Source organism: Poromitra crassiceps (genome assembly GCF_964638095.1).
Source record: "Poromitra crassiceps genome assembly, chromosome: 1".
Taxonomy (NCBI): Eukaryota; Metazoa; Chordata; class Actinopteri; order Beryciformes; family Melamphaidae; genus Poromitra; species Poromitra crassiceps.
Window position 1 is genome coordinate 88,777,879 of NC_139623.1, and position 13,121 is coordinate 88,790,999.

The window sequence follows — 13,121 nt, forward strand, 5'->3', positions numbered from 1 at the left end:
CAGCTAGGTGTCTCTTGCAAGAGGCAGTTACAGGGGGAAAGGCCAAATACAAAAATTTCTTTCAAAATATAAATCAGTGGGCCAGGAAATTGAGTTTAGAACAAGTTAGAATTGCAGAACATTTACGGTGGGGATCAGTTCCTTATTGGGTAATGGCTGATCGGGATATTGAGTTTAGTTTTTTGAAAGAGAAAGATAAAAGTGAGATATTAGTAAAAATAGAGGTGTATCTTAAGGAAGTGGGATTTCTGGAAATCTTTACGGACGGGTCTATGGATCCAGAAAGTGGGAAAGCGGGATTTGGGATGTGTATTCCTAAATTGGGAATAAAATCGGGTCAAAGAATCACAAATGGAAGTTCTGTCTTTGTAACAGAGTTGGGGGCTATAATGTGGGCTTTATGGTGGGTAGAGGAAGTAAAACCAAGGCAGGTAATTATATGTTCTGATTCAGCTGCTGCTCTGTTTGCTTTAAGAGCAGGGAAGTCAAAAGCTCGACCTGATCTAGTGTATGAAATTTTGTTATTATTATATAGAATTGAGAAGAATGATTGTGTTGTAAAGTTCTGCTGGGTTCCGGGACACGTGGGAATTGAGGGAAATGAATCAGCAGACTCTGTAGCCAAAGAAAGCCTGAAAAGGGAAGATATAGATGTAAATATTTCCCTGGGAAGAGTAGAACTCAGAGAGAAAATCAAGGGTGGAGTGGATGGAGAGTGGCAGGGGTTATGGGAAAAGGAGGTGAAGGGGAGATATTTATTTTCATTACAAGCTAAGGTTAAAAAAACAAGTTTTTATTATTATGGATCTAGAAGGGATAGTGTTAAGGTTTGTAGACTGAGGATTGGACATTGTGGGTTGAATCAGTGTTTGTACATTGTGGGAAAACATCCTAGTGGATTATGTGAGTGTGGAGGGAAAGAAACAGTTAAGCATGTTTTCCTGGAATGTGCTAAGTATAAAAAAGAAAGGGAAATTTTGTTTAAAAGTTTGACAAGTTTAGGAGTAGCTTCCTTTTCTATTAAAGTTTTCTTTGGGTATAATAAGAGCCACCAGTTGATCATTAAAGCAGTGTTGCAGTTTCTGCATGAATCAGGACTGTATCAGAGAATATGAAGTGTGAGTGAATTAGTTTGACCTGCGGAGGGCAGTAATACGCCTAGTAGCGTCCACACTGCCGGAAATCAAAAAGAAGAAGAAGAAGAAGAAGAAGAAGAAGAAGAAGCTGTTCTCCACCGACTCCAATGTGTTAGCTAAACGCTATATCAATGGGTGTGAATAGAACACAACCGTCCTTGGTGGTTTCAGTCAAAATGCGATAGCAAGCTTCATCTTCACCACTTCTCATCAACACGGATATTATCTCTATACCCACACGGTGCTGTCTGTTCTGTGCGGGAGGCTGTGAGCAGGTAGGAGGTCTGTTAGCATGAGAAATAACCTATGTTATAGGTTAGCTAGCTAACTAAATGTGCTAGCCATGATGTTGCTGTGCAAGGGCAACTGCATTATTCGTGCAGATAATATGTGTTCTTTTTAGTTTATGGTAGGCTAACAAGCTTAGCTAGCAGTTTGCCCTGATACGTGTGAAGATATTGTCACGCCAAATTCCATTAAACAAACCAGTCACTTTAACGATGTCTTGCTGATCTGTAAAGCTAAACACTTGGTTCTTGGCAGACCGAAAATGCAGTATGGAAGAAGTCGCGTTGAGCTAGAAGAATGTCAGTGTCTTTCTCTGTAACTTTTATTAGGAAATGTCTTGGAAACTTCTCTATATTCACCATGGTTATTATGCATGATCGATAAACAAAATAAAACACTTGATGGCAGGCCATCATCTGAGGGATTACATATTTTAATAGACTGCATCTGCATGGCCGTCTGGTTAGGTAGGACAAGTAACATTACCTTAAAGCAGGACTAAAAAAAAAACCAGATTTCTTGCAAAACGGTATTCTACTTGATTTGAAAACTCTGCAGGCAAGATGACCGCCTATACTCCCATCTGTACCCTGGCAGAATTCCTATCCCATAACTATCATAACTTGGCCAATAAGTATGTAAGATACAAAATAAAACAAATTGTAATGTCTTTATTTGTTGTAGAATGCAGAGGACATATAACTGTTTAGTTAAACTCGCATTCCAGGAATATTGTATTTACTTCGCTGCTCTAAACATAACGTAAGTGGCTCGAGACTGTTTTGTCCTGGAACCCACCCGCTTTGCGCCAGAACACAATCGATTTGGGGGTGGAACACGCCAGGATTGGCCAACGCCAGTGCCCAGAACTGTCAAATCATCGACAGAGACGCTATGGCCCGCCTCCACAGTAGGCGTTTACACATGATGCATTGCTCTTAAAGGGCTTGCGTCGCGTGAACTACAGTAATAATCACATGGGGAAAAAATCACATGAGTGGGGCACGCGCAAATACCACCATGCCGTAACAATGTACCAGATCGCCCATTCATTTGAGGGCGCAAAAAAAAGGGTTGAACCCATGTTGAACCTAGCCCCATAACGTGACGCTGCTACTGTACTCCGATATTCTCGTACAGCAGTCAACGTCACACAGCGTTCAAATCGTCAATGGGTGGGAAACGCTGTTAAAAAAGCTCTCCTACCCGTATCCGACCTCCGATTGCAGATCCGAAGATATGATAGTCCCCCTACTGAAGCCAGCAATTTGACCGGCGCTGTTAAAATGATACTGCTGCGTGAAACAACCATTTAAAAGCAGTCTTTCCACAGCCAGTATCTCCAGTATTGAGGACAGGAGAAGCTTCCTAGTGCCGACGGGAACCTTGGGAGTTTGAGTATTTCATGACATGTTTTGCTTCCCAGTTGCGCTGGATTTGCGTTGATCACTGACAGCCGCCGTTTCCGTGTGACTCCATGTGTTGTTTGCTCGCCGCGTGCAAGCGGTGCACCATGATAGTGAGATCAAACACACCCTGCTGTAAATTCAGCAGGGCTTGGCACGACACCAACATTAAACTGACAGATTCAAACTATTTCTCACTCATCAAAAAAGTTGTGGATTGCAATTGTAATAGAAATTATCGATGATTATACTAGGATTGTGTAATATAACTACTTGCATTCCTCTGATATATTATTTTTGTCTAATCTGAAATTCCTATTCATCAAGTTCAAGTTCAAGTAGTTTATTAATGTCCCAAAGGGCAAATTGGATTACAGCAAGGCGTAGAGGCTTGAAACGTAAGAACATAAAGTGCAAACCATACATACAATGTCATAAATAATCAGGATGTAACAACATTTAGACATACGATGAGCCAATATAAAAGAGCATACGTCTGGTGCGGCTGATAAATAAAATAACACAACACTAATAACTTAAGAAGGGGATGAGCCAGTGGCTGATACGGCCGATAAGACAGTATAAAAACAAATTAAAAAACAAGTTAAAAACAAATTAAAAAACAAATTAAAAAACATAAGAAGAGCTAAGAACATAAAAGAGCCGACTGCTGGTATAGCAGATTGATGAAACGTTAATTCCTCAGTCATCTTTTCCTTCCTCCAGCGGCATTCACTGCACGGATGGAGGAAGGGACAAAGGAATACTTATACCTGTTTTTGGTGGTCCGTGGGACACACAAGCGAAGGCCGGATGGCAGTAGCCTATAATCTGAACCGAGCGGGTGGGCACTGTCTGAGCGGATGGACAGAGCTTTTTTGAGCATCTGTCTGTTATAGCTAAGGTCAAGGCTCTCCAGTTGGATGCCGGCTACTTTAGAAGCTGTTTTCACAATTCTCCAGAGGGAGTTTTTATCATTGATACAGAGGTTACCGTACCAACAGATAAAGGAAAAGCAGATCACAGATTCAATATAAGCACTATAAAACAGTTTCATCAGGCTCTTGTCTACTTGGAACTTGGCTAGTTTCCTCAAGCAGTAAAGGCGTTGCTGGCCCTTCTTGCACAGCATGTCGGTGTTTAAGTCAAATTTCAGTTTGTCATCAATAATCGTGCCCAGGTATTTGTAGTTGGTTACAATGTCCACTGACTGACCATGGACGACACTATTCTGGGTAGTACGGGGGGGACGTCTGAAATCGATACAGATCTCTTTCGTTTTCGAGATGTTAAGTTCTAGGAAGGCGTCGTTGCACCAGGATAGAAAGTCATCCATAACCTGACCGTGGCCAACCTCATCATCGCCAAGCAGGCTGACGATGACAGAGTCGTCAGCATACTTGACGATGAATCTGTTGTCATGGCGGCTACGACAGTCATTGGTGTAAAGAATGTACAAGAAAGCAGATAGAACACAGCCCTGAGGCGAACCAGTGGAAGTTGACAGAAGGCTGGACAGTATCTCGTTAACCCTTACACGTTGAGATCTGTTCGTTAAGAAGTCGAGGATCCAGCCCACCAGACATGGATCTAGACCGAAGGCGCCAACTAATTTCTCTACCAGAACATGGGGCTGAATGGTATTGAACGCCGACGAGAAATCGACAAAAAGCAGCCTAGCATGATTTTTACTTCCTTCTAGATGCTTATAAAGCAGGTTGAGTAGAGTGGCAGTTGCGTCTTGAACGCTCCTACCAGCCCTGTACGCGAATTGAAGAGGGTCTAGCAGGCTCTCAGTTTTAGCCACGAGTTCTGACTTGACTAGTTTCTCGAACTGTTTCATGATCAGAGAGGTCAGAGCAACGGGTCTAAAATCGTTAAGTGTTTTTGGGTTGTTGCTCTTGGCAACAGGCACAACAGTGGACTGCTTCCACATGGACGGCACCCTCTGCTGGGTGAGAGACGAATTAAATATGTAATTAAAAATGGGACCCAATTGCTCAGCGCAGGTCTTTATTATGCGACCGCCAATATGGTCTGGACCCGCACTTTTTCTAGGTTTACACCTTTTAAAACACTTGATGACATCCTGTTCATTGAAAAAAGGACTTGAGGGGGGGGCAGACAGAAGTCTATTTCTGATCTCAGAGTGATTCTCACTGAAATCATGAGCATCAAATCTAACATAGAAATCATTGAGGCTCTGAGCCAGTTGATGGTCGCAGTTGTAGTTGGCTAGAGTTACCTTCTTCCTAGGGGTAATGATTTATATGCATCTTTGACATTTCCATAACACATGTCTAAGATTTTATTGTTCCTGGTCGGGCATGTAACGTACTGGTGGAAGTCTTTGAGTGTCTTTCTCAGTGAGCAGTGATTCATATCTCCGAGAATGAGATTTGGTGCGTCATGTAATGTTTCATTGTCAGTTGTCTGATTTCTGAGCAACTGTCATACTTACAAGTAAACTTCTTCCTCCTTGATCCTTCCATTCTGTTTTAATGGTCTCCTCGTTCGTTTTGCGCGTGTTCTTTTCTTTTTTACAGATATTTGCGGCCTTCCCCGGTAACTCCGTTTTATACGTCACTCACAACGCTATGCATTGTGGGAAATTCCCTTTCCGTAAGTGGCCACAGCTGCTCCCTTACGGTAAGGGGACAGAAAGGGGTCACTCCGAGCCCTCATTCACTTTGCGATTTCACCGTGGGACATCCCTAAGCCCTCACTCCCTTCACATGAACACGCCTCTAAGGGGGTGAGTCAGTAAGGGGGCGAATTGGAGTTGGGCCACTCTCTCACTCTCCAGAGAGACAAAGTCATGCAGCCTACTTGCTGCTTCAGCTGACGAACCAGCATCAGTAAAAATATGAATAATTGTTTTATCCCGTTTTAATTGTGCCATGAAGTACACATGTGATGTTTGTCAATTTAAAACATAACTTTGCATGTCAAGAAAGCCGCAATTTGCCGTAAAACTGAAATGTAACGTTTAGTTTTGTATGAAACCGCTCAATCAACTACATCTCTTGTCTAGCACAATATACGTTACACCAACACCAACATGGCCTGGCGGGAGAGAAAGTGATGACGTCACTTAGGCCAGTGGTCCCCATCCACCGGGCCCCGGACCGGTACCGGGGTCGCAACGCATTTGGTACCCGGTCCAATTTTTATTTTTTTTACAATTTTGTTTTACAAACTACAAAGTAAACGTCAACTTGAAACTATGTTTCAACTACCACACAGCCTATAATATTATAGCCTATGTTTATTTAAAAAAAAAAAAATATATATATATATATATATATATATATATATATATATATATATATATATATATATATATATATATAATATAATAATTATTCAAATTGACAACCGGTCCACAACATTTTCCCATCTATCTACCGGTCCGCGGCACAAAAAAGGTTGGGAACCCCTGACTTAGGCGACTGGTTTTGTGTAGTCTTTCTGATTTATAACTTACAGTGCAACAGTTTTACGACAAACTGTGACTTTTTTAACTTACAATTGACAAACATGATCTATATGTACATGGCATAATTCAAACAGAATAAAAAACAAATTGACTCAACATTTACCACTGTTCATAGATGCTGGTTTGTATAGGGCCCGACGGGAAGGGCCGTGACTTTGGCTCTCTATACAAGAAAACTGAAGGTGAGCAGCTGAACTGTAGCTGCGCTGAGCTATAGTTGAGCTGAGCTAGTTGAGCTGTAGCTGAGCTGAGCTGTGTGGTGTGTCTTGTTTGTTGCAGGGATGACGTCATTGTGGAGTGTGAGGCCAATGCTGAGGTCACTGCTACAAGGCAAGTTCACACTGAATCCTGAAGGGAGAGGCACACAGTCTGCAAAATGACTCCTAAGCACAGCCAATTGATGCATTTATAATGAACATAATTGTGATTGCTGTTGTAGCATTCACAGGTATAATATTGACAACATTTATTATTCCGCACACTTTTTTTGGCACGCAACTCCTCCCACACCTGGGGCCCCTGAGGTCTCTGGTCACGCACGCACGCGCACACACACACACACACACACACACACACACACACACACACACACACACACACACACACACACTGTGTGTGTGTGTGTACGGCTAGCTACACACACACTTTAATACCTTTATTTGTGTTCACATTTAGACAAAAAATCCTTGAACACAAACAATGATAGATGCACAAACAATGGGAAATCTCATAATGACAAATGTATCCAATGTTACTTTAAAGTACTACACTAACTACATTGCGCACCGCTTGGACTGTAAAATCATATTTAATTCCTATTTAACTTGGACTGTAAATTAATATTTAATGCCTACTTAACACTCCTCCTATTCGTGTATATATTGGACTGCACTTGCAATGTTTGGATTTTATTTTTTAGATATTTTATTTTTTATCTCTGAAAATTGATATGACCGCTACGCTGCATACTTACACTAAGACATATTCATCATGTAATCTTGCATATTGTGGCAATAAAAGTGATTCTGATTCTCTGTAGTGTCCCAGCATGCCTGCCCCTGGACGGGACCCCTCCTGCCCCGCGCCATGGCCACGCTCAACCAGATGCACCGGCAGGGAAAGCCCAAGCCGCAGCCCAAGGCCCTAGGGCCCACATCGGGCCGGCCACAGCTGAAGGCGGTGATCCTCAAGACCATGATCCGCAAGCCCAAGAAGCCCAACTCGGCCAACAGGAAGTGCGCCCGTGTGCGCCTGTCCAACGGCAAGGAGGCCGTGGCCTTCATTCCCGGGGAGGGACACAACCTGCAGGAGCACAACGTGGTGCTGGTGGAGGGGGGGCGCACTCAGGACCTGCCCGGCGTCAAGCTCAAGGTGGTGCGCGGCAAATATGACTGTGCTCATGTGGTCAAGAAGAAACACTGACACTGGAAAAGTATTAAACATGATTTTGAACATTTCCAGGTCTTGAATAGTTTGGGAATTTGGAAAAAAAAAGTCTGGAGAAGTATGGCAAATGTTGTGTGGTTCAGGACAGGTTCGATACACAATTCTGAGTAACAGAATTATAGTGCTACAGGATTATAGGGAAAAGAATGGCAAAAAGTAACCTACAGCTATCATTCAATTTAGCAATAGCAATTTTTAGCGATGAATTGTATTGCGCTACAAATTGTATTCTTTGCTAGATCTCGCGGGCCACATAATTTGGCTCTGGGGCCTTGAGTTTGCCACGTGTTGTACAGCCACTTTCTGTCCACAGTTTTTGTTGATGTGAAGAATACTGTTGAGAAGCAGTGGTTCCCAAATCCCAAATGTTTTAAAGTCCTGTACCCCCTCAAACATTCAACCTCCTGCTGTGTACCCCTCCTACCTCCAGAAGGTACTACAGATTTATTTTTTTAACACACCTTCAATGTAACTGAGTAGCCCTGGGGGTCCACATACCCCACTTTGTGGATAGGTGAGATAGAGCGATGCTCTTATGACCCAACCACGGTCAGCATGCCAAATACCCACAAAAGTCACATCCAGTCATGATGTCATAGGATCTGCCTGGAAAAATATGGAGTTTTAAAATTGAAAGTGTGTAGGAACCCTGCCAATCATCTCACATATTCTGATATTTGTGGCTGTGAAGAACAACCTTCATCATACAGTGATGTGATCTAGTTAGCAGGGGTAAGATGCCTATCTGCCTAAATCGTATTGGACACCAGACATCTTCAAAACAAATTAAAAAAAATTAAATCTAAAATGTTTAGGAATGAGCGCTGGTGTGTGTGCGTGTTTCATATGCTCTTAAACTCTTAATCATGTGAGTGACTCCTCAAGGTGAAGTAGGTCATGCTTACCCGAGTGGTTCTCAATGTGGGGTCTGGGGGCCACCAGGGGTCCTTGAGGGGGATCCAGGTGGTCCCCAGCAAACTGATGAATTGTTAAACTCCATTATTTCATAGTACCTACCGATGACGTATTTTTGTAGGGTTAACCAGAAATCACTGCCATTTTGGTTCTTCAGGGAAAAACTATGGGATTTTAGAATGGGAAATTCACTTGCATGCATAAAATGAGGTCTGTGGTTAAAAGTTTATGGGAAAGCAAATTTGGGTTCAGGAGGATAATCTTCACGAACGTTAATCACTTTTATGCCTTTTGAAGCTTTTTCTAAAAAACGTATTTAAAAAAAAAGGCTTTTACGTTCCAAAAGTCATAAAAGTTATTCACGTTTGTGAAGATTATCCTGCTGAACCCACATTTGCGTTCCTATAAACTTTTGTTAACCACATACCTTATGCATTTAACCCATTGATACCCAGTGTTGGGCAAGTTACTTTCAAAATGTAATATACTACATATTACTAGTTACTTTCATTTGAAAGTAATACATTACTTTACAATATTACTTTCTGTGTAGAGTAACTCGTTACTTATTACACTACTTTTGCATTACTTTTACCAAAACAACAGCAGCAGCAGAATGACATTGCCGCCCCGGAACCATCCCAAAAAAAAAATTCAACCGCCTTGAAGTCAGTGTAAATAATCCAAAATTCTAAATGTTATTATTTTCCTTTGTTAGTGTCATATATAGTGGTTATTTGCATAAAAACACACAGTTTGATTAGGAAATGATTGTATCTTTTTTAAATATGTGCTTTGATTTAATAAAATGTAACTCAATTTATAACTTGAGTTACTTGACAAAGTAACTGGTATAATATTACTGAAATCCTATAAGTAATAAGTTATATTACCGAGTTACTGCTAAAAGTAATATATTACATGTAATATGTTACTTTTGTAATGAGTTACCCCCAACACTGTTGATACCTGATGCAGCATTTGCGTGTATATATATATCCCTCATTTGTGTGTATCCCTTTAAGGTCTTAAAGGGATACACACAAATGCTGCATCAGGTATCAATGGGTTAAGTGAAATCCCCATTCACTTTTCCGCTTACGAACCCGGAAGTATACTTCCGGACTCATTCCTGCGGTTCTCTATTTACAAGTTAACACAGAATGTAGAAGAATGACTTTTGATAATAGTTTCTCTGTAATCTCTCTACCTACAATATAGACAGTCATGGAGTTCTGGACAAAATCATATGTGGTTAAAAAAAACGAATTTTGGTCTGACCAAAAAAAACGATATTGTCCATTGTGTGTATGCCTATGTGTGTATTATGTATGCGTGTATGTGTGTTTATTATGTAGCATGTGTGTGTGTGTGTGTGTGTGTGTGTGTGTGTGTGTGTGTGTGTGTGTATATATAGGCCAACACGTGTACACAATCACATAGAGGTTGCTTGAATATGCTTCAGCTTCGATCTGTTTAAAAGTAGCCTAAATGGTATAATTTCTTCAAGAATGTCACTTTATGAATGTAAGATTTGGCGGAAATACTGAGCAAATTGATGACATAAATATTGTTGTTGAATATTAGGAACAAATCATCTTCTCCTTCCCACAATGTGTTTTAATCATCCAACCATCCCTCGTCCCTGCGCCTTTAGCTCCTCCCGCTGAGGACCACTGTGTCGTTTGTTTTACACGTCATCAGCGCTCTGCTCTGCAGGCAGCTCTCTGCTCGTAACCTACCTCTTTTATGTCTAGTCTGTCATTATACATGTTAAGGCTATGTTACACTGGACCTCATTGTGTTAACTGATGCATCAGTGACTTGAATAGAAGATGATTGAGCCGAATTTAGTATGCTAAGGGCCATAGCTAGCGAGCATCAAGCTAGCATTAGCATGAAGCAAAAGTCAAAGGAGTCTTCCATACTGCCAAGGATTAGCTGTGAGATCTGGACCTCCTGCTGTCCTGCTCAGAAACCACGGTAATACGGCGGCAGGTCTGTCTGTCTCAGACAGGCAGGCCTTACCGTGGCTTCTGAGCAGGACAGAGAGTGTCTCTGTCCTGCTCAGAAACCACGCCTGTCTATCTCTCTATGTCTGTCTTTCTAACGCTATCTGTCTGTGTCTCGTTCTGTCTCTCTGTCAGTCTGTGTTTGTCTATTCAGCTAGCTTGTCAGCTTCAAAGGAACATACCATATTGATGTAGCTACATCATGTATAAAACGATTACTGCCAGGTGCGCTGTTCTAATTGGCTGAATCTTGTTTGAAGCGGCTGTAAAAATCTTTACGGTACGGTAGCCTACATAACACCGTGAGGCAGCTATTTTCATTTCAATATTAATAAACCATCAGTAATAACCATGCCTGGCTCCGACATTGGTCTACCATAGTATGGCGACAACATAATACTCCCAAAGCTTCTTATGTGTTGCTTAGCAACCACTGTTACCTACCTATGTATGTATGTATGTATGTATGTATGTATGTATGTATGTATGTATGTATCTATCTATCTATCTATCTATCTATCTATCTCTACACATTACATACAGACACACACACGTCTACAAATGTTCTCCTTCACACCTACAGTCTAATGTTTCACACCAAATTTGGATGGAAGTATACACTATTTACAAGCAAAAACATATTTTTTTACAAAGTTACACAAAGTTACAAAGGCATTTAAATCCACTGTAAAAACAGCTGGTAGCAGTGAGGAGGCTGAAACAGGAGTGTTCTTGGTCTTGTGGTCAGTTCTGGTGAAAAGCCTGTCTGGCTGTGGAGAGAAAGACTTCTATAGTGAGACTGAAATAAATAAAAGCATGCACAAAGGAAGTATTTTCTCCATGTCATGATGTAAGGATAATAATATAAAATATAGACCTTGCCAAGACTGATCTTCTGAACTGGTCTGATCCATATTTAGTTAGAGCTTTAGAGCAAGGCACTAACACTGCCAGGGCCGGGGGTTCTATTTGCTGTTTCACTAAAGATGTGTGACCTGAGCTGACCTCATGGTGCTGTGAGGGACTTTGGAAAAAACAATAGACCAAATTACACATGCTAATCGAAGATGTATTTCTTGTCAGTGTACAAAGTGGTATAATGTCAGGCTGCATCTCTCTCTCTCTCTCTGTCTCTCTCTCTGTTTCTGTCTCTAACATGAGAAGTGAGGAGGATGGAGGCAGCAGCAGAGCTGGGCAGAGAGGTGGTGGAAGCAACAGAGTTGGGCAGAGAGGTGGTGGAAGCAACAAACAGAAGAGAGGGTGATCAGCAGCTTCCTGATGGAGGTAAAGAGAAACTCATTTCAGAAAGCTTTGTGAAGAAGAATTGCGTCCCCACTTCATATGAGCTGATAACAGTGACTATATGGACATGAGTGTCCCAGGCACTGCAGGCAGTCATTATTGGTCTTTTGAAGTAGCCTATCCCGTTTTTGTTTTTGTGCATGTCAGAGACCTGGATAAGCCCTTATCCCGGTTTTGAGAAAACCCGATTATGCTAGCTGCAGCTGGAGTATTCTGAAAGAAACTGGGATACTGTTGCATCGTATACATCTTATCCTGGTTTCTGACCGCTGCAGACTACGTGCGCAGGCACCGCTTCAGCGAAATACAAACATGGTGGCGATGAGGAAACAGAGTTTTGTCTTTCGGGTGATGAAATAATTAGATATACTTGGCAGTTTAGATAGGAGAAAGCATGGGGATGCTGACCTATTCAAGTCTTTAGTATACAGACTACAGGACAAAGGTGTTGTGACTAAAATGAAAGAACAGATTTTGCCTGCAACCTGCTGAGATTTGCATCCCCTAATCACCTCAGAAATATTCACATACATAGAAATATTGATACATTTCAAACCACCAATTGTATCAAGGAAATGCTGCTAGTGCTAGCTAGGGGGTGGGGGGGAATCAAGGCCTGTGTGAAAATAGACATGGGTCCTTGGTTCGTTTGTGGTGAGAACGTGATCCGACCTCGATCCGCCACAACTGCAGGAAACAGTGCACATTTTTTGATAAACCAGCTGCCGTAGTCAGCTGCGCTGTGCGTAATGGCCTGAAGAACGAGCATTTTTATCGTTTAAAAACAACATCTTTCAGATCCTGTTTTGGCGACTTGTGACTTGCATCGATAAACTTTGGGGGATTTTTGGATCATCACATCAGCAGTTTGAACTCAATCAACTTACCTCGGTCTCCATTCAATAAATAAAAACAAGTCGTGGTAATCAGAGCCAGCCTTCTTTGTGATAAGATTGTTTGGTTCAATCAGACAATCAGACTGATTGCATGTCTTCCTCGAAATGTCTGTTATTATTAAATTATTTATTAATATTTTATTCCTGACAGGACAGGTGTTCATATAGCCTATGTCTCAGCTAATCCTCGTCTCCGTGATAGTAGCCTAATAGCAGAATTT

General features: G+C 41.6%; 2 protein-coding genes across 2 annotated transcripts in view; both read left to right on the plus strand.

Moving 5' to 3' along the window:
- Positions 1-1,260: 1,260 nt before the first annotated feature.
- LOC310777877 (small ribosomal subunit protein uS12m-like) lies at positions 1,261-9,161 on the plus strand. Its single transcript, XM_083638225.1, has 3 exons — positions 1,261-1,411; positions 6,609-6,659; positions 7,369-9,161. Exons 2-3 carry the CDS (start codon positions 6,611-6,613, stop codon positions 7,749-7,751), a joined length of 432 nt encoding a protein of 143 aa, XP_083494351.1. The 5' UTR covers positions 1,261-1,411; positions 6,609-6,610; the 3' UTR covers positions 7,752-9,161.
- A 1,322-nt stretch (positions 9,162-10,483) lies between these two features.
- Positions 10,484-13,121, plus strand: part of LOC310772868 (uncharacterized protein) — a 32,577-nt gene continuing 29,939 nt past the window's right edge. Inside the window, exons 1-2 of the mRNA XM_083632807.1 lie at positions 10,484-10,673; positions 11,867-11,986. Coding sequence (XP_083488933.1) covers positions 11,875-11,986 — 112 coding nt within the window. The 5' untranslated portion in view covers positions 10,484-10,673; positions 11,867-11,874. The remainder of the gene's footprint in view (positions 10,674-11,866; positions 11,987-13,121) is intronic.

Coding starts and splice junctions, on each gene's coding strand:
- LOC310777877 (XM_083638225.1), top strand. CDS start 6,611: ATGACGTCATTGTGGAGTGTGAGGCCAATGCTGAGGTCACTGCTACAA. Junction 6,660..7,368: donor GCTGAGGTCACTGCTACAAG/GCAAGTTCACAC, acceptor GATTCTCTGTAG/TGTCCCAGCATGCCTGCCCC.